This window comes from Camponotus floridanus, unplaced genomic scaffold (assembly GCF_003227725.1).
Source record: "Camponotus floridanus strain SB8 unplaced genomic scaffold, Cflo_v7.5 scaffold113, whole genome shotgun sequence".
In the NCBI taxonomy this organism is placed as follows: Eukaryota; Metazoa; Arthropoda; class Insecta; order Hymenoptera; family Formicidae; genus Camponotus; species Camponotus floridanus.
Genome location: NW_020229230.1, coordinates 276954 through 299639, shown reverse-complemented (window position 1 = coordinate 299639; position 22686 = coordinate 276954). Strand labels below are relative to the sequence as shown.

The following is a 22686-nucleotide window of genomic DNA, read 5'->3' as shown; positions in this document are numbered from 1 at the left end:
CAATATTATAGTCTTATTTTAATATTGTAATTGTCACCCCAAGAATACATAATTATTTAATTCTACTTTAAGAAAATTAAAATCCTTAAAAATATTATTTTCTATCTAACATTGTTTCTTTTGCAATCAAGAAAATTAAATCTTAAATCATAAGAATTTTTCTTGATAAAAAATAAGCGTCAAATCAAAACTTATATAGTTAAAGTAACTTATTCATCGTTTTGTATATACGCAACAATTTATAATCTTCTTAGGAGAATTTAATAATTTTAAATTTCAACAATATTATAGTTTTATTTTAATATTGTAATTGTCACCTCAAGAATATATAATTACTTAATTCTACTTTAAGAAAATTATCCTTAATTTAAAATCCTTGATTTAAAAATATCATTTTCTATCTAACATTATCTCATTTCTATTCAAGAAAATCAAATCTTAAATCATAAGAATATATTTTTCTTGATTGAATTATATAAAATGGCTTCATTCAAGTAATCAATTATTATTCAAGGAATTATATTTTTGTTTAATTAACGCAATATAATCTCATTTCAAAATTTCCATATTAAAACTAAATATATTTTCATAACAAGAATGTCCTATTTTCTGCTCCTGGACAAAATTAACACATAATTTTTTTTCACTTTTCCTTTAAAATTTTTCATCAAAATTTAAATGTCACCTTTAAAAGAAAAAGTGAAACAAAAATTATGCGTTAATCTTGTCCAGGAGTATATTTACTGGAGATAAATTGAGAAATTTGCATTTGATTTGCAGGATATGGAATGATCGGATGTTGCAGAGCGATGTTAGCCAACAGAATTTCTTTCGCGTTTGACTTCTCTGGACCCAGTTACGCAATAGATACAGGTTGTTCCTCGGCCATGTTTGGCATGCATCAGGCAGTCGCAGCGATGCGCGCCGGCGAGTGCGACGCCGCGATCATCGGTGGAATAAATCTGCTGCTGAAGCCAGCGAACTCGCTTCAGTTTCATAAATTAAGTATGTTATCGCAGGACGGCATGTGTAAAGCATTCGACGCCACGGGCAAGGGATTCGTAAGGGCCGAGGCAGTAGTGGTGATATACTTACAGAAGGCGAAGGACGCGCATCGAGTGTACGCCACGGTGCTCCACACGAAAACGAACACCGATGGTTATAAATCGCAGGGTATCACTTACCCGAACGGTGAAATGCAGAATAAATTAATGCGCGAGGTGTACAATGAGGCAGGGATTAATCCTGCAGACGTGGTTTACGTGGAGGCTCACGGTACTGGTACCAAAGTGGGCGACCCGGAAGAAATCAACTCCGTTGACAAGCTGTTCTGCAAAGACAGAAAAACGCCCCTGCTGCTTGGCTCTGTCAAGAGTAACATGGGACACGCGGAATCCGCCAGCGGGGTCTGCTCGATCGCCAAAGTGTTGATCGCAATGGAGGAGGGCGTGATTCCCGCCAACTTACACTTTAACACTCCGAATCCGGATATCCCTGGCTTGAAGGAAGGACGCATTCGAGTGGTCGACAAAACCATGCCGTGGAACGGCGGTATCGTGGGCATCAGTTCCTTCGGATTTGGTGGCGCGAACGCTCATATTGTTCTTCGTAGTAACCCGAAGCCGAAGTTATCCCCGGTGCCGGACACTACTGACCAGCTACCCAAACTGGTCGCAGTGTCGGGTCGCACGGAAGAGGCCGTGCAGACATTGCTGGAGAAAGCGAAAGAGCATCGGAAGGATGACGAATTTCTCTCGTTGCTACATGCCATACACAATAACAATGTACCACGTCACAAGATTCGCGGCTACGAGATCCTGAGCGTCGATTATACTCGCGAAATAAATCAAGTAGCCAACCCAAATGACGAGAAACGTCCTATATGGTTTGTATTTTCTGGCATGGGCATCCAGTGGCCGGGCATGGGTCGCGAGCTGCTCAACATCGAGGTTTTCCAACGTAGCTTGCGACGATCCGCGGAAGCGTTGAAGCCCCACGGCATCGATCTCATGAATATCATCGTGAACTCTACCGACGAAACGTGCGAAAACGTGATAGACTCCTTCGTGTGGCTCGCGGCTTTGCAAGTCGCTCTCGTCGATGTCCTCGCGTCGATAGGCATACATCCGGACGGTATAGTTGGACACTCAGTCGGGGAATTGGGTTGCGCCTATGCCGATGGCGCGTTTACCCCGGAGCAGACTGTCCTAGCAGCCTATTGCAGAGGCAAATCGATTGTAGATTCCAAGCCGGTGCCGGGAGCCATGGCGGCGGTCGGCTTAAGTTGGGAGGATGCTAAAAAGTTGTGCCCGTCTGACATCAGTCCGGCTTGTCACAATTCCGCGGATTCAGTCACCATTTCCGGTCCATCCGAGTCTCTCGAGAAATTCCTGGAGGAGTTAAAGAGCAAGGATATCTTTGTTAAGAACGTCAAGAGCTTCGGTGTCGCATTCCACAGCAAATACATCGCCGCGGCTAGAAGCAAACTTCGCGCTTCCCTCGACAAGATCATACCAAACCCAAAGCAGAGATCAGCTAGATGGATCTCGAGCTCTATACCCGAGGCCGCGTGGGGCAGCCCGCTCGCACAGCTCAGCTCGTCTGCGTATCACGTCAACAATTTGCTGTCGCCCGTCTTCTTCCAGGAAGCAATCGCGCATATTCCAGACAACGCGATAACGCTCGAGATCGCGCCATACTGCTTGCTACAGGCGATCTTGCGCAGATCGCTGCCACCAACAGTGACCAATATTGGCCTTCACAAGCAGAACCACTCGAATAATCTGGCCTTTCTGCTGTCTAGCATAGGTAAGCTGTATGTGGCAGGTGCACAACCTAATATTTCCAAGCTGTATCCACCGGTGAGCTTCCCCGTTGGTCGCGGGACACCCATGATTGGGCCCTTGGTCAAGTGGGATCACTCCGCCACGTGGGAAGTAGCCTCCTTCAAGCAGACGTCGAGCCAATCGGGCGAATGCGTTGTACAAGTGGATCTGTCAAAAGAGACAGATGCTTATTTAGCGGGACACCAGATCGACGGACGGGTCCTCTTTCCAGCCACCGGTTATCTTATGCTTGTGTGGAAGACTTTGGCGAAGCTGCGCAGCACCGACTTCGAATTATTGCCAGTGGTGTTCGAGAACGTGCGCTTTCAGCGCGCCACCATTATGCCGAAGGAGGGAACGGTGAAATTCTCGATAAATATTTTCGAGGGAACGGGCGATTTTGAAATCTGCGAAGCCGGCACCATTGCCATCAGCGGAAAGATCCGCGCGTCCCAAGCTATCGAAAAGGATCAGCTGAAACTCCCGCCACCGCCATCAGTTCCTGTTGACAAGGAAATTTTACCGTTGGATACCAAGGACATTTACAAGGAGCTGAGGCTACGCGGATACGAATATGGTGGTATCTTCCAAGGGATCAAGACCTCTGATAACTATGCCACTATCGGCGAGCTTCGTTGGCTCGACGAATGGGTCTCGTATTTAGATACTATGCTACAGTTTAGCATATTGTCTAATAAACACAAGCTGCTATATTTACCATCGCGTCTTCAATACGTTGCGATTGACCCGGTTCTTCACAAACGCTTGGTGGACAAGCTACCGCAGGACGGCGGATTGCCGATATATTACTACCAGAATGTTAATATCGTGAAATCAGGTGGCGTCGAACTCAGAGGACTGAAAGCTTCCCTGGCCCCTCGACGACAGCAAACTCAAGCTTCTCCTAAACTTGAACGATATATTTTCGTACCCTATGAAAATTCACATAGCCTTGTGGAGGATCCAGCAAGGGCTAAATCTCATGCGCTGACTGTACTATTCAACATTATGAACAAGAATATGCCAGCGTTGAAGTACAAGATCTTAGAGATCGCAGGTGAACGAGCCGCAGAAACTCTCTTGATTCCGTATGTAGTTGATTTTTTCCTTGGTGAAATGGAGCATATCACGGTAAGTGTAATAGTATTGTAGGAGCAGAACATTTTTCAGAAAATCTTAACAGAGATCAAGAGACACGGTAGTGTCTTGAAGTCGAGTCATCATCACTCAGGCGCAAGACACACCGTGTATCTTTACGCGAAAGGCTAAATTGCAAGTAATGCATATTATCGGTTCTCAATAACCGCTGAATCGATCAAATTGTTATTACATTTAATCAATTGCTTGGGTTCGATTTATATAAGGAAAGTGTCTTTATTTTTGCTCTATGTGCTCTATAAGCAGAAATATAACGATGCAAAGTTTCAATATGAAACTTTTTAATTAAGAAACGTCACCGTCGTGGTCGTGGCTACATTTTTCACATATTTTTCTTGTACGTTTCGCACGTTTGACGAAAGAGGCGCTGTGTTCTCGTGACGATGAGAGATGTATAATTTTTTTATCATGCGAGAAATTACCGACTGTAATTGTAATGAATTGATCGGTACATAATATACTTTCCGATTCACGCATGATGCGCATGAAGTGACAGAAAATGTATAGTTCATGTTACGCATATTATTATACATTTTCTGTTACTTTATGCGCATCATGTGTGAATCGGAAAGTACCTATAGATGTCAATTATTTGAATCGACCATGCATATCGAATGTAATACTTATTCAAATAATTGCTACCTATGTATCGATTAATTTATTGCAATTGCAAACACCCAGGTAGCAAGCACACGTCATTTTGATGTTTCAAATTGGTCATTCACTGATTATTCTTGATGTCACGAATTGACGTTTTTAAGACGTAAAAGTGACGATCTAATGTCACAGATTCCTGACATCATGACATGTACCGCATTTTGATGTCTTTCTCTTAGCATAATAATATATTTAATAATGTTGTCGAATAAAGCATTCTCTAAAAGTGAATCAGTGTATTATCACTGAAAAACAGTAAATAATCACTGATTACAGTAATTATTACATAAGTACAGCGCTGTAAATCAGTAATATTTTATAGAAAGAATCAGTTAATAATTTTGACTATTTCAGTAATATCTCAGTAATATTCCTTTCGTTATTGCCAGTAATATTAAACTTTTCAATTCATCTCTCTATTTCATAAATATAATGTAATAAATATAAAAATATAATATATAATAAATATAAATATAAATAAATAAATATATAAATATATATATATATATATATATATATATATATATATATTGTGACGTGGCCGTCACGTCGCGTACATCCGCCCCGGCAATCTTGACGGGGCGCGGGCCGAGTGGCCGCGTCAAGGATCAAGAGAGAGAGAAAACTATCGCGCTCCCCGGAGAGACGAGCGAATTAGTATAATTGCGTGTAGTATTAATTCTTTTTTTTTCTTCTATCCTTTATCTTGTATCGAGTCGGCATGAGGCACCTCACCACCGAACACCGAAGAACAGGGGAGAGCATCATCGCCTCCCCGCGACAGCTAAGAACGACAGCCGAGGGAAACTCATAAGAGCCGAGGATCCTGGCCCAGAGAGCCCTGCATCATGAACCCGGGCAGGGGAGAGCCGCATCGCCTCTCCACAACTGCCGGAAGCGACAGCCGTTGCGACAGCCACCCTCCAGGGGAGGATACGTCCATGAAGGACCTCACCCGGGCCATATAAGGGCCCGCGACGGCATTCAAGCTTGGCGCTATTTCGCGCAGGGCGCGAAAATGCCTCGCGTGGCGCGCGAGGCGCCAGGACCTCGCGCGTGTCGGCCGCTAATTGGCCGGGGGTCCGCGCATCCCCCTGCGCGGCCAGCGACCCCGCTATCGACCCTGATCGCGAGATCCAGGGCTCACTTTGTCGCGGCCGCTCGCCTAAACCAGTCCACTGCAAAGTATTGTTCGGTGTGCTCTCGAGAAGGAAAAGGCCGTGAAGGACGAGACCGAGGATCATCCCCGCAGTCGGGAGAAGACTTCATCGGTGAGGTTGCCCACGAATTATTGTACTCCGCGAGCGTGATTGTGTCCGCTCGCCGGCCGTTCTGTCGCCGTCGCCATTACGGCTTATCGCGACCGCTCGAGCCTTCTGCCGAGTCGGTCGATTTTGGTGTATTTCGGGCGACCGGAGACAAGCGACCGAGGAAGCGTGGACACGGGCGACGGAAGTGCGTATCGTAGGGTAATTCTCGTCTCTCTCCGGGTGCGTAATACGCGTAGCAGCCGACCATTGGGTATCGACCGCGTGCGTCGTAAATCGCGAGAAATGCGTAGTTCGCACGGGCTGTCGTTTGGTTGTCGAAGCCGCGTCTCGCACCTCTGAAATATGTCTCAGAGCGAGTCTGTGGAACGTAATTGGTCGTGATTAAGGCGTTTTCGTGTAGTATTATCGTCGTTCGGGAATATTGCGTGAAACTGAGTATTACTGTCGCGTCCATTGTGTGCGTGTGAGTCATTCGTCTCGAAAGAAGGAACATAATTCATCGAAATTGTCGCGGTATGCGGGTATCGCACGATTCTAAGTAACGAGATCTGAGGTCAGGAAATTCCTGGCAAATACTGCGGCTATCGAAGGAGGCGCGGTGCGGGACTGTCGCCCGGCCTTCCTTATTGCCTGGAGACGAGAAGATAATTAATTCTCACGCTGTCGAAGGTATCGAGGGTGTGACACGACATTGTCGCATCGCCCCGATTGCCAGAAATATTTAAGTTGCGAGCGTCGCAGAACAAGGCGGAAAAATCTCCGACCGCTGCCGGCTATCGAACTTCGCCGGTATCGTCCGCCAATCGTATGCGAGATCTCTCCTCACGAATCTGGTATCTTTTCGCTTACTGCGTAACTAATCGGCTGTCTTATTTCTGGGTTGTCGACTTCGAGTACGCTCGGAGGAAATTGCGAGATACGCAGCTAATTAGTGAGATCTCCGCGAGGCTGTCGAAGCTGCGAAGGATAGGCCGGTATTATCGCACTCTCTCTCTCTCGCGTAGGCTACGACCGTCGAGAATTCGAATTATCAAGGTCCTGTATAGAAATTATTGTTCGCAGGAGCTTCGACTTCCGGAAGCTTTCGTAATAGACACTCTTTGTTAGACCGACTTAGAATATCGCGCGTTTTTCGAGCGTTTCGAGAAGTATTGTCAGTTCATGTCTAGTACGTTATTTCTGTTTCCACTCTGTATCGGTTTTTACTTCTTTTTGTTAATCACTTTTCTTATTAGTTACTTTCTTAATAAACCTGTTATTTTCTTATTTATTAAATCTCGCGTTCTTTATTTGACTGGCGATCGTCCGTGATTTCTGTGTTCGTCTTTGTCTGTTAATTTAGTAAGCTCGCTCAATCAATTGACTTTTTCTTCCAAACCCCGCCCCTCTACCGTTAGGCGAGCTAGCCAGCCCGTGGCGAAGCGGGCTGTCGTATTCTTTCGCGCTTTTCGAAGAATTTGTGAAAACTGGTACGTGAGAGACCGTACCTCGCGCCCAGTTCTGAGATAACGAGACGGCCTTCGCTCCGCCGCGGCTCGCGCGCGGACACCCTCCATCCCCGTCCCGCCGATCGCGAGTACATAAAACCCTTGTGTTTTTGACGGCGCTTCCGCTCCCCCGCGAGAATACAAATTTGAATTGAAAAAGCGTCGCAATATATATATATACAGGGTGACCCATTTTAACTTAGGCAGCCAAATAACTCGAAAAATAAGCACACTACGAAAAAATGGTTAGAATCAAAATTTCGTCATTTCGAGGGGGACGTACAATGACGTTAAAATCAGTCCCCCCACCCCTTCCTCTGGGCGGTAAGGGAGGGCAAGTTTGAAATCTTAAATGGAACCCCCTATTTTTCATTGCATATTCTTGTAGCTTATCTCGAGAGCTTTCCAAAACACTATAATTAAGTACCTTTTTATTAAGTACTTTTTGAGTTATAAGGCTTAAAATAATTTCTTAATTTTACATAAACCATAAAATATCTAGTAAACCATTCATTTTTCGATTATCTTACCTTCATACTTTTATGTACAAAATAATGAGAGGAATCAATTGGTGTAAAGAAAATATACAGTTGTTTTTAAGAAAAAATATGGAATTGTTAATTGCAATTACATATTTTTTCTTAGAAACAACTATGTGTTTTCTTTACACCAATTGATTCCTCTCATTATTTTGTACATAAAAGTATGAAGGTAAGATAATCGAAAAATGAATGGTTTACTAGATATTTTATGGTTTATGTAAAATTAAGAAATTATTTTAAGCCTTATAACTCAAAAAGTACTTAATAAAAAGGTACTTAATTATAGTGTTTTGGAAAGCTCTCGAGATAAGCTACAAGAATATGCAATGAAAAATAGGGGGTTCCATTTAAGATTTCAAACTTGCCCCCCCTCACCGCCCAGGGGGAGAGGTGAGGGGGCTGATTTTAACGTCATTGTACGTCCCCCTCGAAATGACGAAATTTTGATTGTAACCATTTTTTCGTAGTGTGCTTATTTTTCGAGTTATTTGGCTGCCTAAGTTAAAATGGGTCACCCTGTATATATAAAGTCTGATCGCGAAATAAGTCATGTCATATAAAAAATTTTTAAAGATTTTTTTTATGGGATCGATATACAAACTAATGACGTTCATAATAAAATAATCGTCACTTCATGACTGAAAAATGACGTCAAAATAATATTATAGCAAGACGTCAATATAAAGTCATATAACAATAATCAGTCATTTTGACAACATATGACCAAAAATGATTAGTTTGGAACGTCAAAATGACGTGTGCTTGCTACCTAGGCAGTAATCCCTCACATAAAAAAATTGGTACACGAAATAAAACTCATCCTATATGCAGTCTCCTGCACTATCACACTATCTAGTTACATTAATAACAGATTTCTAAAGTTATTTAGAGATCTAGACGATTTTTCTTCATTGAAAATGTCGAAGGTTTGTAACTAAACCTAAAATTAAAATTTTATTAAAATGAACTTTACCTGTAATTAATTGAGGAATGTAGCTTTGTTAATATTTTAACTTTACGAAGTTTGCAAAAAGTATATTAAGTAGAGAAGATCGTCATATTTTAATGAAATGACGGGGCTGGTGGCGGATTCTTTGCTTATTTATTTGGATATTTAACATATCCTCAAAAATTACTTTTTTAAAAAGTATAAAAAAGTTAATCATGTGTCAGTATTAAATTGTAAAAAATTTTATGTTATTGTAAAAAACTGTTTTATGCACAAGACATAGTATTATTTAAACTACAAAAATGTTACATTAAACAAAGTTAATGTGCAAAATAGTTATTTCTTAATTGTCTACAAAAATTAGTGATATCCTAAAAAAATTACCTTTTCAAAAAAAGGTAAAAAAAAGAAGTTGAGTCATCTCACAATCAGTAGTAAAACATTATTGTATAAAACTATTTTACAAAAAATTATTTTAATAAAAAATTGCTGTATTAAAAAAAATTGTGTAAAATAGTTGTCATAATTATCTATAAAAATTACCCAATAAGCAAAATGTAAGCAGTATGTCGACAGACTGGCAACAGATTTGATCAAACCATGTCAGCAGAATGACATCTACTGCGTCCTCATTCTGCTTCTAATCTGCTAGCAGAACCTGCTCACAGAATCGGATATCAGATTGTCGGCAGAAATCGAGCAGGATCTGCGCATGCAATTTGATGTTAGATTGTCAGCAGAAACCGAGCAGAATCTGCGCATGATAACAAATTGACAGCAGAAACTTCACAAGATTTGCGCTTACTTTTATTAATGTTATATAAATGCAACACAATTGATTATTACAGGTGCTAAATAACAATATTATCGGCAAGTTAATTAGAATTTTCTCTAGAAAATGACATATATGTAATATGTTATATCGTAGATATATCTCATATAGCGAAGAACTAATTCAATTTAATTAAATTAATAATAAAGTAAATGATAAAAGTAAATGTAACTTGTAAAACTTGAGATGAATTGACTTGAGACTAATTTATTATATTTAGAATTAAATTCTTGCTTTATGCCTTAAATAGGCAGTACATGAATAATTTTTCATTTATCATATTGATTTCAATCAGTTTAATATTCTGACTCTCATTTGCTTGTATCAGATATCAGAAATTAAAGTGATAGAAATTAAAATAATTACTACATTTTTAGTCTTTTATTCATATTTGCGACTTTATATATATTTCTGACAGAAATTCAATTACGAAAAAGTACAGCTCGCGTAGCGGTAAGTGAAGGAATTATCGAATCATGCAAACCCTGTTCCGTTTCTGCCATCAATCTGCTATCAGAGATTGTATGCGCAGATCCTGCTCGATTTTTGCCGACAATCTGTTGTCAAATTGCATCGCACAGATCCTGTTCAATTTCTGCCACCAATCTGCCACTAAGTTATGCCGGCAGAATCTGTTCGATTTTTGCTGCCAATCTGGTAACTGATTATGTTAACAAGCTTTGTTATATTTCTGTTGACATTCTGCTGACATCACATGATATATCAGAATCTGCATCGATTCTGTAATCTTTCTGTCGACAACAATTTGTAACAGATTCCCTGACAAGATCTGCTTTAGCAGACTTGGCTATTGGGGTAATGATATATTTAAATAGAAAATTACGTCGAGAATAAAAGAGTGCGATTTTATTTTATGTTTATCAATAGTGTGTGTGTCTGTCTGTCTGTCTGTGTGTGTGTGTGTGTGTGTTAGATGTGATTGACTGCAGATAAATAATTAGATGAAGAAAAATTATGTTTATATTTTCGTCGAAAGTTATTACATCTTTGTCGTAAAAGTCAGAATCCCGATTTCTTCAACGATGAAATTGATTCATGTAGCACGTAATTTAAAAAATTTTAATTATTAAAAAACTTCACGCTGCCAAATTTATTTGTATATTATTCAGTAGCGTCAAGTTTTAACAACAGTTTTAACAAACATCTAACACACACACAGACAGACACACACACACACACTCTGTTGATAAACAAAATAAAATCGCCCTCTTTTATTCTCGACGTAATTTTCTATTTAAATATATCATTAATTTTTGTAGATAGTTATGACAATTATTTTACACAATTTCTTTTAATACAGCAATTTTTTATTAAAATAATTTTTTGTAAAATAGTTCTATACAATAATGTTTTACTACTGAGATGACTCGACTTCTTTTTTTTACCTTGTTTTGAAAAGGTAATTTTTTTAGGACCTTAGATGACGAAGCAATTATAAAATCATATATTATAAAATCAAGAAATCAATTGCCGGGACCATTTTTCTTCTTTCAAGTAAATAGGCATTGAAGATAAATAATGTATATCTTCAATATCTATCAGCGTTTCAATATCTATCACGTTTAGAGGGAATCTCTCAATATACAGGGTGTTTCATATCACCTGTACTACCCATTTAGAAACTAGAGAAGTGATTTTTTCAAAAAAGTAAAAACATTTTCTTTATAAATCGGGTGCGCTCTATCGAATAGTGATATTTTCAACTTCTACTTCCGGCCGGAAATAGGCGATTCAGACCGGAAGTGCATTTTTTTAAATGGAACTCCACATTTTTCATTGCATATTCTTGTAGCTTACCACCTCGAGAGCTTTCCAAAACACTATAATAAAGTATTTTTTCATCGAGCACTTTTCGAGTTATGAAGCTTGAAATTATTTCTTAATATTACATAAACCATAAAATATCTTGTAAAATATTCATTTTTCGATTATCTTACCTTAATACTTTTATGTACAAAATAATGGGAGGAATCAGTTGGTGTAAAGAAAACACATAGTTGTTTCTAAGGAAAAATATGTAATTTGCAATTAACAATTCTATATTTTTTCTTAAAAACAACTTTATGTTTTCTTTACACCAATTGATTCTTCTCATTATTTACCCGATTTTATCACCCGATTTAGGAACAAAATGTTTTTGCCCTTTTGAAATAATCACTTCTCTTTTAAGAGAACTTTCACTTAGTTTTTAAATGGGTGGTACAGGTGATCTGAAACACCCTGTATACTTAGTAAATTTATTTTACAAAAAATTGTGTTTTTATTATTTCAGCTCGATTTAAAATTGATTGCTGGGTCTCCCAGTAATTATGCAACAGTTTCTAGCCAAGTGGATATTGAAATTATGGCGGAGGATACGAATGATGTATCTTCCATTCAGAATATGAATTTCATAATAGCAGCGGATCTTATATCCAACAAATCTTATGATGTTCTGAAAAATCTGGCGGCTGCTTTGAAACCCAACGGTTTCGTTCTCCTGGAAGAGACCGCCGCACAATTGAATCTTAAACTCGCGCTGAAGCAAACAGACCTAATATTGGTCGCGAAACAGATCGATCCCGTAGGAAAGACTTATCTGTTGCTGAAAAAACTTGAGAAGAGCAAGGAACCAACTATAATACAGATGGTGGAGAAAAATTTCTCGTGGTTGGAGGGTTTAAAAGCGGCACTGAAGAAAGCTGACAGCGAGAATCAACAAGTGCTTCTTGTATCCCAGGAACCGTTACTCGGTAAAATTTAGTTTTAGCATAAAGCAACGTTTAAACAATTTTCTTGATTGTATTATGTTAACAAAACATAAATCATTTCTCTGTTTGTAGGTCTAGTCGGACTCATGAATTGTATACGAAGAGAGCCTGGCGGTACGAACGCACGTTATGTTTTTATCCAGGACAAGAACGCTCCCAAGTTCAGTTTATCCACGCAATTCTATGCAGAGCAGTTGGATAAGGGATTGGTGGCCAACGTGTTAAAGGGAGGTCAATGGGGCAGCTATACGCACTTGCTGTTGGATCAACAGAGCAATGTGTCTTCCCTGCAGGTGGAGCACGCTTATGTAAACTCGTTGATGCGAGGAGACTTGAGCAGTTTGAGATGGATCGAAGGCCCGTTGAGTTACTATCGGCCCGAAAATTCTTCAAATACAACGCTCTGCAGCGTGTATTACGCTCCTTTAAATTTCAAGTAAATTTTCACTCAGATTATCTTGAATTATTCGTTTAGAGATGAAGACGACCTGGATGAAACATGTTACATTATAGAGATATCATGCTGGCGACCGGAAAGCTGCCACCGGACGCTCTGCCAGGAAAAATGGCCACGGAGGATTGTATATTGGGATTGGAGTTCTCCGGGAGAGATGCGGATGGACGTCGCGTGATGGGTATTGTCGAAGCTAGAGGACTGGCGACGACCATAGTGGCGGATCTCGATTTCCTCTGGGAGGTACCCGACAAGTGGACATTGGAGCAGGCTGCGACAATACCTATGGCTTACGCAACCAGTTATTACGCTCTGTTCGTACGAGGTCAGCTAAAAGCGGGCGAAAGTGTGTTGATTCACGCTGGCACAGGCGGCGTCGGTCAAGCCGCTATCGTCATCTCCCTGCACGCCGGTTGCACAGTCTTCACCACTGTTGGCACAACTGAGAAGAGGGAATATCTTAAGAAAATCTTCCCTCAATTGACCGACAGACATATCGGCAATTCTCGGGACACGAGCTTCGAACATCTGATACTCACCGAAACCCAAGGACGTGGAGTTGACGTGGTGCTGAACTCGCTGGCAGAGGAGAAGCTGCAAGCCAGCGTACGGTGTCTCGCGTTGTACGGTCGTTTCCTCGAGATTGGCAGGTACGATCTATCGAATGACAACAACGTAGGAATGTCCATGTTTCTGAAAAATACGGCTTTCCATGGGGTATTTTTGGACATGCTATTCGACCATTGCGCGAAAAAGAAGGAAGTGGCAAGACTCGTTTCAGAAGGAATCAAGAACGGTGTGGTGCGTCCTTTACCTTCGACCGTCTTTTCGGAGCAGCAGCTCGAGCAGGGATTCAGATTCATGGCGACCGGCAAACATATTGGCAAGGTATTATTGAAGATTCAGGACGAAGAGCCGAAGAGACGTGTCCCGCCCATGCCTAAGATAGTAGCTGCCATACCTCGTACTTACATGAATCCGGAGAAGTCGTACGTATTAATCGGTGGCCTCGGTGGCTTCGGTCTGGAGTTGGCCAACTGGATAATAGCCCGTGGCGCCAAGTTCATCGTTCTCGTGTCACGCTCAGGCATACGCACCGGTTATCAGTCGTTGTGCGTGCGACGCTGGCGCGAGAATGGCGTCAAGATTTTCATCTCCACCGCAGATGTTACAACTGTATCGGGTACGGAACGCCTGATTCAAGAAAGCAATCGATTGGCTCCGGTGGGTGGCATATTCAACCTCGCAGCTGTCCTGTGCGACGCGCTAATTGAGAACTTGACGGAGGCCGACTTCAAAATGGTGATCCTGCCAAAAGTCGACGGTACAAGAAATTTGGATGCGGTATCGAGGAAGTCTTGTCCATCGCTCGATTACTTCGTGGTATTCTCATCAGTATCGTGTGGCCGTGGCAATGCTGGTCAAACCAATTACGGTTTTGCCAATTCAGCTATGGAAAGAATGATAGAGCAGAGGCAAGCCAATGGTTTACCTGGTCTGGCTATTCAATGGGGTGTCATTAGAGATGTTGGCTTAATCATAGGTATATCACATGTATACGAAATGTAGTTTCTTTGAAAGATTCGGGTCTGTCTTAAGATAACTTCCTGGATCTGTAATTTCCTAATTTTTGCGAGCCTTTATTTCTATAAATCCATCCTTTTATTTTATCTTAAAAAGCATTCATATTCATTAATAATTTCATTGAGCAATGATAGCGATGATTGCATGATTTCTTTTATTCCGAAGAAAGATAATAACGATAAAAGAAAGATAATAACGATAAAAAATTAGAAATTAAGCATATGCATGCACATGCACGTATATTATTGTTCTAAAATCATTGTACGTTGCATTTTATACAGGATTAAAAGTCTGGAAATGGTCAGTTATCTTCGAAAATAGTGGTCCTGTGGAAAAATGTTTCAGACAAAAGTTGTAGGGTTTTAAGTGAGGCATTACATAGTAATATTACTATGATCTTGAAGAGTATTATTAAGGTTACATGAAGATCATCTTAAATTTCTTAAATGGAATCTCCTATTTTTAATTACATATTCGTGTAATTTACATCGAGAGCTTTTCAAAATACTATAATAAAGTATTTTTTTATTGAGTACTTTCCGAGTTATGTGACTTGAAATCATTTCTAATTTTACATAAACCATAAAATAGAAAAATATTCATTTTTTTAAAAAAAATATTCATTTTTCGATTATCTTACCTTAATACTTTTATGCACAAAATAATGAGAGGAATCAATTGGTGTAAAGAAAACACATAGTTGTTTCAAAGAAAAAAATGTAATTTGCAATTAACAATTACATATTTTTTCTTAAAAATAACTATGTGTTTTCTTTACACCAATTCCTCTCATTATTTTGTACATAAAAGTATTAAGGTAAAATAATCAAAAAATACATATTTTACAAGATATTTTACGGTTTATGTAAAATTAAGAAATGATTTCAAGTCTCATAACTCGGAAAGTATTCAATAAAAGAATACTTAATTATAATGTTTTGGAAAGCTCTCGAGATAAGCTACAAGAACCCGTAATAAAAAATAGGGGGTTCTGTTTAAGAAATTGAAGGTGGTCTTGACGTGACCTTAACAACACTTCAAAGTCATAGTAATATTACTGTGTAATGCGTCACTTAAAACCCTACAACTATTGTCTGAAACATTTTCCCACAGGTCCACTATTTTCGGAGATAATTGACCGTTTCCAGACTTTTAAACCACCCTATATGATCTATTACTTATACAATTGTTACTCTTTTAGAAACGAAGGGAAATAACGACACAAAAGTTTGTGGTACTATGCCACAACACATGACGAGCTGCCTGGCGACTATGGATATGTTCCTACAACAACCGCATCCGGTGCTATGTTCCGCAGTATTGGCGGAGAAACACAAATCCACGAATGACGGTAACAAAGCTGGTCTCATTGGAGCTGTCGCCAATATCTTTGATATTAAAGACGTCAGTTTAGTCAACGGTACTCTGGCCGATTTGGGTATGGACTCATTGATGGGCGCAGAAATAAAACATACTCTTGAAAGAAATTACAATATCGTGCTGTCGCCTCAAGAGATCCGCGCCTTGACATTCGCCAAATTAGAAGAATTATCTTCATCGACTGGCGAGACGAGTAAGCAACTTGCTGTCGCGAAAGCTACCGTAAATTCGGACGAAAATGCTGCCAGTAATATGCTGATATTGCAATGGCCGGGTGAAGTGCTGCCCAAGGAAGCTCTCGTCCAATTGAAAACAAAGAGCGCAAATGGAACGCCACTATTTATCGTTCACGCGATTGAGGGTCTGATCAAACCGTTGGAACACGTAGCCAAGGAACTTGACAGACCACTTTGGGGTCTGCAAAGCGTCGAACGTGCGCCGCATGATACAATACAGGAATTGGCCGAGTTTTATATCAAGAAAGTCAGGGAGGTTCAAAAGAAGGGACCTTATCACCTGGCAGGATACTCGTTTGGAACTTGCATCGCTATCGAGATGACTCTGCAGTTGGAGTTCGTTGGAGAGAAAGTCAGTCTAAGTCTAATCGATGGTTCAATAGAGTTTATGCGACAACAATGCGAAATGATCGGCAAAATAGATACATCGAACTACCTCGTTTCCGAAGGCTGTATGAAATCATTGGCGTATTTCAGCATTCAATTTAACAAGAATGTTACTTATCCGGAAGTGAGTACCATGATCTCTGCACATCTGTCTTCTTCTATGTCATCAAGTTCAGCTCGGATGTATTGTGCAAAGTTGTGTCATGAATAATGTCATTTACTTCTGCAAAAGTGATTCAGATGTCAATGCATAATATATAATATATACAATTAAATGTTTATTGTTTATAAATAATTCATGATTTTTGTTTACTTTTGAAAAGTAATGAATTGTTTGATAATAACTATTAAATGACTTACGTGTTTTTTTCTTCATTTTTATTGTTAACATTTTATTGTTTATGATGACATAAAAATGATCCATAAATATCCACGCATAGATAATCAGAGTGCATATATGTATAATCGAGATATCGAATTATTTTATAATCTATATGTTTCATTCCAGGCATACGAGGTTCTGAAGCAGAGCAAATCGGAGGAAGAGATGTTTGACAAAATGTTAGAGATAATAGGTAACACTGCGTTTGTGGAAGAAGATTTAAAAGTCGCTGGATATCTTCTGTTGAAAAAATTGGCGGCCGCTACAATGTATTCTCCGGATAAAAAAATTGAAGGACCAGTGACACTAATTAAGGCTAAAGAAAACTTTATACCTATAGCAGAAGATCACAATTTATCACAGGTAAGAGATTTATTTCCGTCTTTTCGTTTCTTTTGTTAAATTTATGCGCAATATTATTTTTATATTTCCTTAATATTAATATTATTTTTAATTAATATTATTAATTAAAAAATTATTATTTAATATTAATATTATTAATATTTAATAGTTAATATTATTTTTCCCTTTCCTCTTCAAATTTCTTTTAAAATTATGAATTGATTATAAATTAAAAAAGAATTCAAAAATTTTTATTCCAATATATTTTTAAAAATTTTTATCGAATATATTCCGTTTTTTTAATGCTATATTTATTATATAATTATTCGAAAAATAGAAAATTGGGAGTGTATTAACATAAATATTTACCACATCTGCCACATCTAATTAAAAATCAATGGAATAAATAAATAAAATGTTGATAAACATTTTTATATATTTGATAGATATTTTTTGAAAGCTAAATAATTCTCTCAATCTTTCTTTCACATATAAAAGAAACAATATGCAAACCATATACTTAAAGATTTATACATATTTTGCTCTTTTTCAGATCTGCGTACAACCTGTAAGAGTGGAAGAAGTAAATGGCAATCACAGAACGATATTACTGGGGACAAGCGCAAAGAGGATCGCAAGTCTCTTGCAAGCATAATCTGTAAAACGCGAGAAAACGTTCGTTAAAATGAAGCGTGTAACAATTAGAATTCGTGTAAAAATGTTATCATGTCTAAGAGAATGACTTCACGCATAACACGAGACCGTTAAAAATTATACGAACTTATTATGTTTAATTTAAATTAATTAATAATAAGGGAAGTACTAGTATACCATTTTAAAAAGCTGTATCTCGTGCATTTCTCATTTTGTACGTTTTACTTGGTTGCAAAGAGATCTTCTGGTTTGTAATATTGGAAAGGATATTAGAAGAGATATATATGCAAAAGATTCCTATGAAAAGATGTGTCACTTTATACTGCACAAAATCTGCTATTGCGGCAATGTGCAAAGAATTTGTAATCATATGATCACGTTAATGTAATTACGTGATGAAATATATTCTACAACGTTCCTGCAACCGTTATGCGGTAGAACGTAATCTTCACAAGGTTGCAGGAACGTTGTAGAATATATTTCATCACATAATTACATTGACGTGATCAAATGATTGCAAATTCTTTGCACATTGCCGCAATAGCAGATTTTGTGCTGTATAAAGTGATACATCTTTACATAGGAATCTTTTGCATATATATCTCTTCTCATGTCCTCTCCAATATTACAAACCAGAAAATCTCTTTGCAACCAAGTAAAACGTACAAAATGAGAAATGCACGAGACACAGCTTTTTAAAATGGTATACTAGTACTTCCCTTATTATTAATTAATTTAAATTAAATATAATAAGTTCGTATAATTTTTAAGTACATGGGATCAGTAATTTGTTTTTAAGACTGTATAAGCTTTACCGTGATATTTTCAAAGAGGACACAAATTTAATGCGCATTTGCGCGTGTCTATTTATTTAAATTATATAATTATATATTATATTTATTTTTTTCTCCACTTACTTAGTAATTAATGATACTTTGATTTAAGCGGTTCGATCTCGTTATTTCTAGCATTAAATGCTAGAAATAACGTGATCGACCCGCTTAAATCAAATACCTGCAATGCTTCATCATTATATAGCATAATGAAATTGTAAATAACAACAAGATATATCAATGCATTGCTTAATACACTTTTTAATTACTGACTCTTCACATTCGATATAATGAAAATATAATTAGTGAAGAGACATTATTCCAAGATTTATCGCACAATATGTAATTTATATTTCCATTTAACGATTAAAAGTTTGGCTTATTAAGTAAATATATACTGTCTGTATTTTTTATTAACACTTTCAAGATATTGTGTATATATTTGTGTTAATTTTCAAAATGTATACTTATTCATCGTAGGTATATAATATACAAATTAATGCAAATTTATATAAAATATATTTATCTCTCCGAAACTCTCTGATTATAATCAAATAAATTTTCAAAAAAACTTATATAAACAATATCTTCCTTTAATAGGAGTACAATAGGCATAAACGAAAGGGTTTTTTGCATCGTATAGTCACTGGTGATGAAAAATGGATCCACTACGATAACCCAAAGAAGAGACAATCATGGGGACCACGTGGCCATGTTTCAACATCGACAGCCAAGCCGAATATTCATGAAAAAAAACTCATGTTGTGTATTTGGTGAGATCAGCTTGGTGTTGTGTATTATGAGTTGCTCAAACCGAACGAAATCATTACTGGGGCTCTCGAATACAATTGATGAGATTGAGCCGAGCACTCAAGGAAAAACGCGCCCACTACTATTCCAGACAAGACAAAATTATTCTCCTGCATGATAATGCTCGTCCACATGTTGCGGCGCCGGTCAAAACCTACTTGAAAACACTCAATTGGGAAGTCCTACCCCACCCACCGTATTCACCAGACATTGCCCCATCGGATTGTCACTTGTTCCAATCGATGGCACATGGCCTGTCTGAGCAGCACTTCACATCATATGAAGATACCAAAAATTGGGTTGATTCGTGGATAGCCTCAAAAGATGAAGAGTTCTTCCGACGCGGTATCCGTATGCTGCCAGAAAGATGGGAAAAAGTAGTGGCTAGCGATGGACAATACTTTGAATAAAACATAAGGTACCGTTCTTTCGCAATAAATGCTCAATTTTTGATAAAAAAACGGCGGAGACTTATTTGTACTCCTATTATTATGATGATGTTCGATTACATGTGAATCTAATGAAATTTATAAAAGAAATCATTTCGATAATCTACACATAAGATAATATAGGCGAATAGCGGCACAGACAATTGTGAGTTTGGAATGTAAGAAGCAATCCAGCGAGGATGCCGAAGACAGTCCTGAATTTCGATTCATACATGGAAGTCATTCTGCGAAGATTAATGATTTTTCATTATTTCAAGTGTGTGAACCTGAGTGTCTAATATGCTCGGCATCAAAGGAAAACATGACGCAAATACAACAAATGACAGAAATTATTTATAACGACAAAGAAATCGAAACGCAATTCATAACGTGGAATTCGTAGCATCGTTTTGAACCATTAATTGTTAGTCGATTGAGAATTATAAACGCAGGTACAATTGCGCGTCATGTTGCTAAATCTTCTAGTATAACAACTTATGCTGATGACACAACACAGATTTCTTTCCATCGAGAGATAAGTCTCGTTTTTAATTGATCAATTATATGTAAACTACAAGAAAAATATAATTAAGAAAAAAAAGATTTATTACTATTAATATTTTTGAAAGATTCATAAATGCATTTTTAACAGATAGCATAAATAATTGACATTTTATCGCATTTGATTAAACAAATTTATATTTAATGATTTTTTTTTAGATATTTTCTTTATGCAAATTATTAATGAATATTATAAGAATTATAAATGAATAATGGAAACTTATATATATACTCGATAAAAGAACACTATATACAATGAAATACTAACAAAATAATTTAATTTAATGCATCGGTAAAATGCGATTCGAATATCGCGGCATCATTATCGCACGTGAAAGAGACTGTTAAAGCATAACGAATACCAGATTTTACTTTTTTAACTAAATGCAAATTTTCACTCCCCGAGGTGAAAATCGAGATTTTGCCTGTGAACAAATAATGTTAAATCATTATTTTATTTTTACATACAGGATAGATTTATTTAATCGGATGTAAATCTTACCTTTTCTTGATTCTATTGTTGAGTTGACATTGTTCTGGTCGATGAATACAAACCGACCATCCTCGAAATTTTTTTCATAATCATTTAAATACAGCAGTGATGTATAATGAAACGATTCATATGTCTTCTAAAATTTTACATTTTAATTTTTTTTTAATCGTTAAAAGTTAAAAAAAAGAAGAGCTCTTTATATTTGTATAATTGTATTAATTAAGAGTATTATATAATGTTTAAAACCAAACCTTATCAACATGTGGATGCCAATATTCGTCATGTATGGTTTTGCAGGTTTATTAATTATTCGCGAAAAAAATGTAGGTTTAGTTAGATAGATTTTATCTATATCTACTCCAAAATTGTGTGCCACTGCATGTTGTATTTTCGTTTTCACTACCCTAAATTAAACGCAATATATTATTAATTTAAATATGTATCTTTTATCACTTAAATATTAGATATATGATAAATATACAATAAGATATGCATATGTGTTTAAATGTTGATTTATGTATGTAATAATTCTGTTACTTGAATATGTATTTTTATTTTAAAAGCTAGATCTGGAATATTTATAAAAATAATTTATTTACATGTATCTAACAAATTTAATCCATTTTTGTGTCACTAATTTTAGAAAATTCTGCAAGAATTTTTGTTTTTTTCTTTACATTTAATTCTCACAATATTCATATAGAATTAAGAAGAATCATACCTATAAATTGTTAAATCCATATTATTAAATAACTTCTTTGCTGCTGGATGTTTGTAAATATTGATAAATCCTTTGCTAAGAGAGCCAGAATGAAGATCCAGAATACTAGCACCGCCATCAGATCCAGCCAAATCTAATCCAGCTTTTGCTAGCTTCAGTAAAACATCTACCTCTGTTGTCGAGACAAGTTTATCGGTAACGACTCTGCTACATTTCTCTGATACACAGCCAGAGTATTTTTCTAACTCTCTATAATCCACAGAACAGTCTACATTCTGTGTACAACTTACCAGCACATCGTTCTGCTTTGCCAAAGATACTTCCTTGGCCTGTCTGCTATTATATCAAACTATTAATAATACCTAGTATCAGAATGCATCTAGACCACACTCTTTGATATGGAAAAGTTACAACAGGTCCATATTTCCTATTAAATTGAAAATAGGGATCGTATACTTTTAATTCACTTTTATAAATAAATTTTATAAATTAATTTAATATAATTAATATAATTTTATTATTATTAATTTATTATTAATTTAATATAATTAATATAATTTTATAAATTAAATAAAGTAAATTTTATAAATATTAATAAATTAAATAAATTAAATAATTACTTAATTACTTAAGCAAAAGCAATTTTATCAAAATAATAATGTTTTTTTATTTGTATATTATGTATCCGATTACTTATAAATGTAGAAGACCGGTGTGTGTCCCAAATATTTATAATTTAATAAATGCAATTTATAAATATACTCACAATTCAACAGGCTTGTCCACCTTGTTTTCTTCTCTATTAATTATATTTTCCTTTTGTGTACTTCTCTTCTTCGTTTTATTTACTTCTTGCGTCGTCATTGTTTATTTCTTCAGCTTATGTTTAACCTAATTTCTCAAACATGTCAAACGCTTAAGGCTATAGC

General features: G+C 37.1%; 1 protein-coding gene and 1 pseudogene across 2 annotated transcripts in view; one reads left to right on the top strand and one right to left on the bottom strand.

The window, feature by feature from the left end:
* LOC105258076 (fatty acid synthase-like) overlaps positions 1–19137 on the top strand; it is a 31851-nt gene extending 12714 nt beyond the window's left edge. For both annotated transcript variants that reach the window (XM_025414806.1, XM_025414807.1), the window contains exons 4-10: positions 781–3956; positions 12015–12474; positions 12565–12928; positions 13006–14489; positions 15732–16657; positions 17042–17278; positions 17811–19137. In XM_025414806.1, coding sequence (XP_025270591.1) covers positions 781–3956; positions 12015–12474; positions 12565–12928; positions 13006–14489; positions 15732–16657; positions 17042–17278; positions 17811–17912 — 6749 coding nt within the window. In that variant the 3' untranslated portion in view covers positions 17913–19137. The remainder of the gene's footprint in view (positions 1–780; positions 3957–12014; positions 12475–12564; positions 12929–13005; positions 14490–15731; positions 16658–17041; positions 17279–17810) is intronic.
* A 1617-nt stretch (positions 19138–20754) lies between these two features.
* Positions 20755–22686, bottom strand: LOC112639819 (annotated as a pseudogene).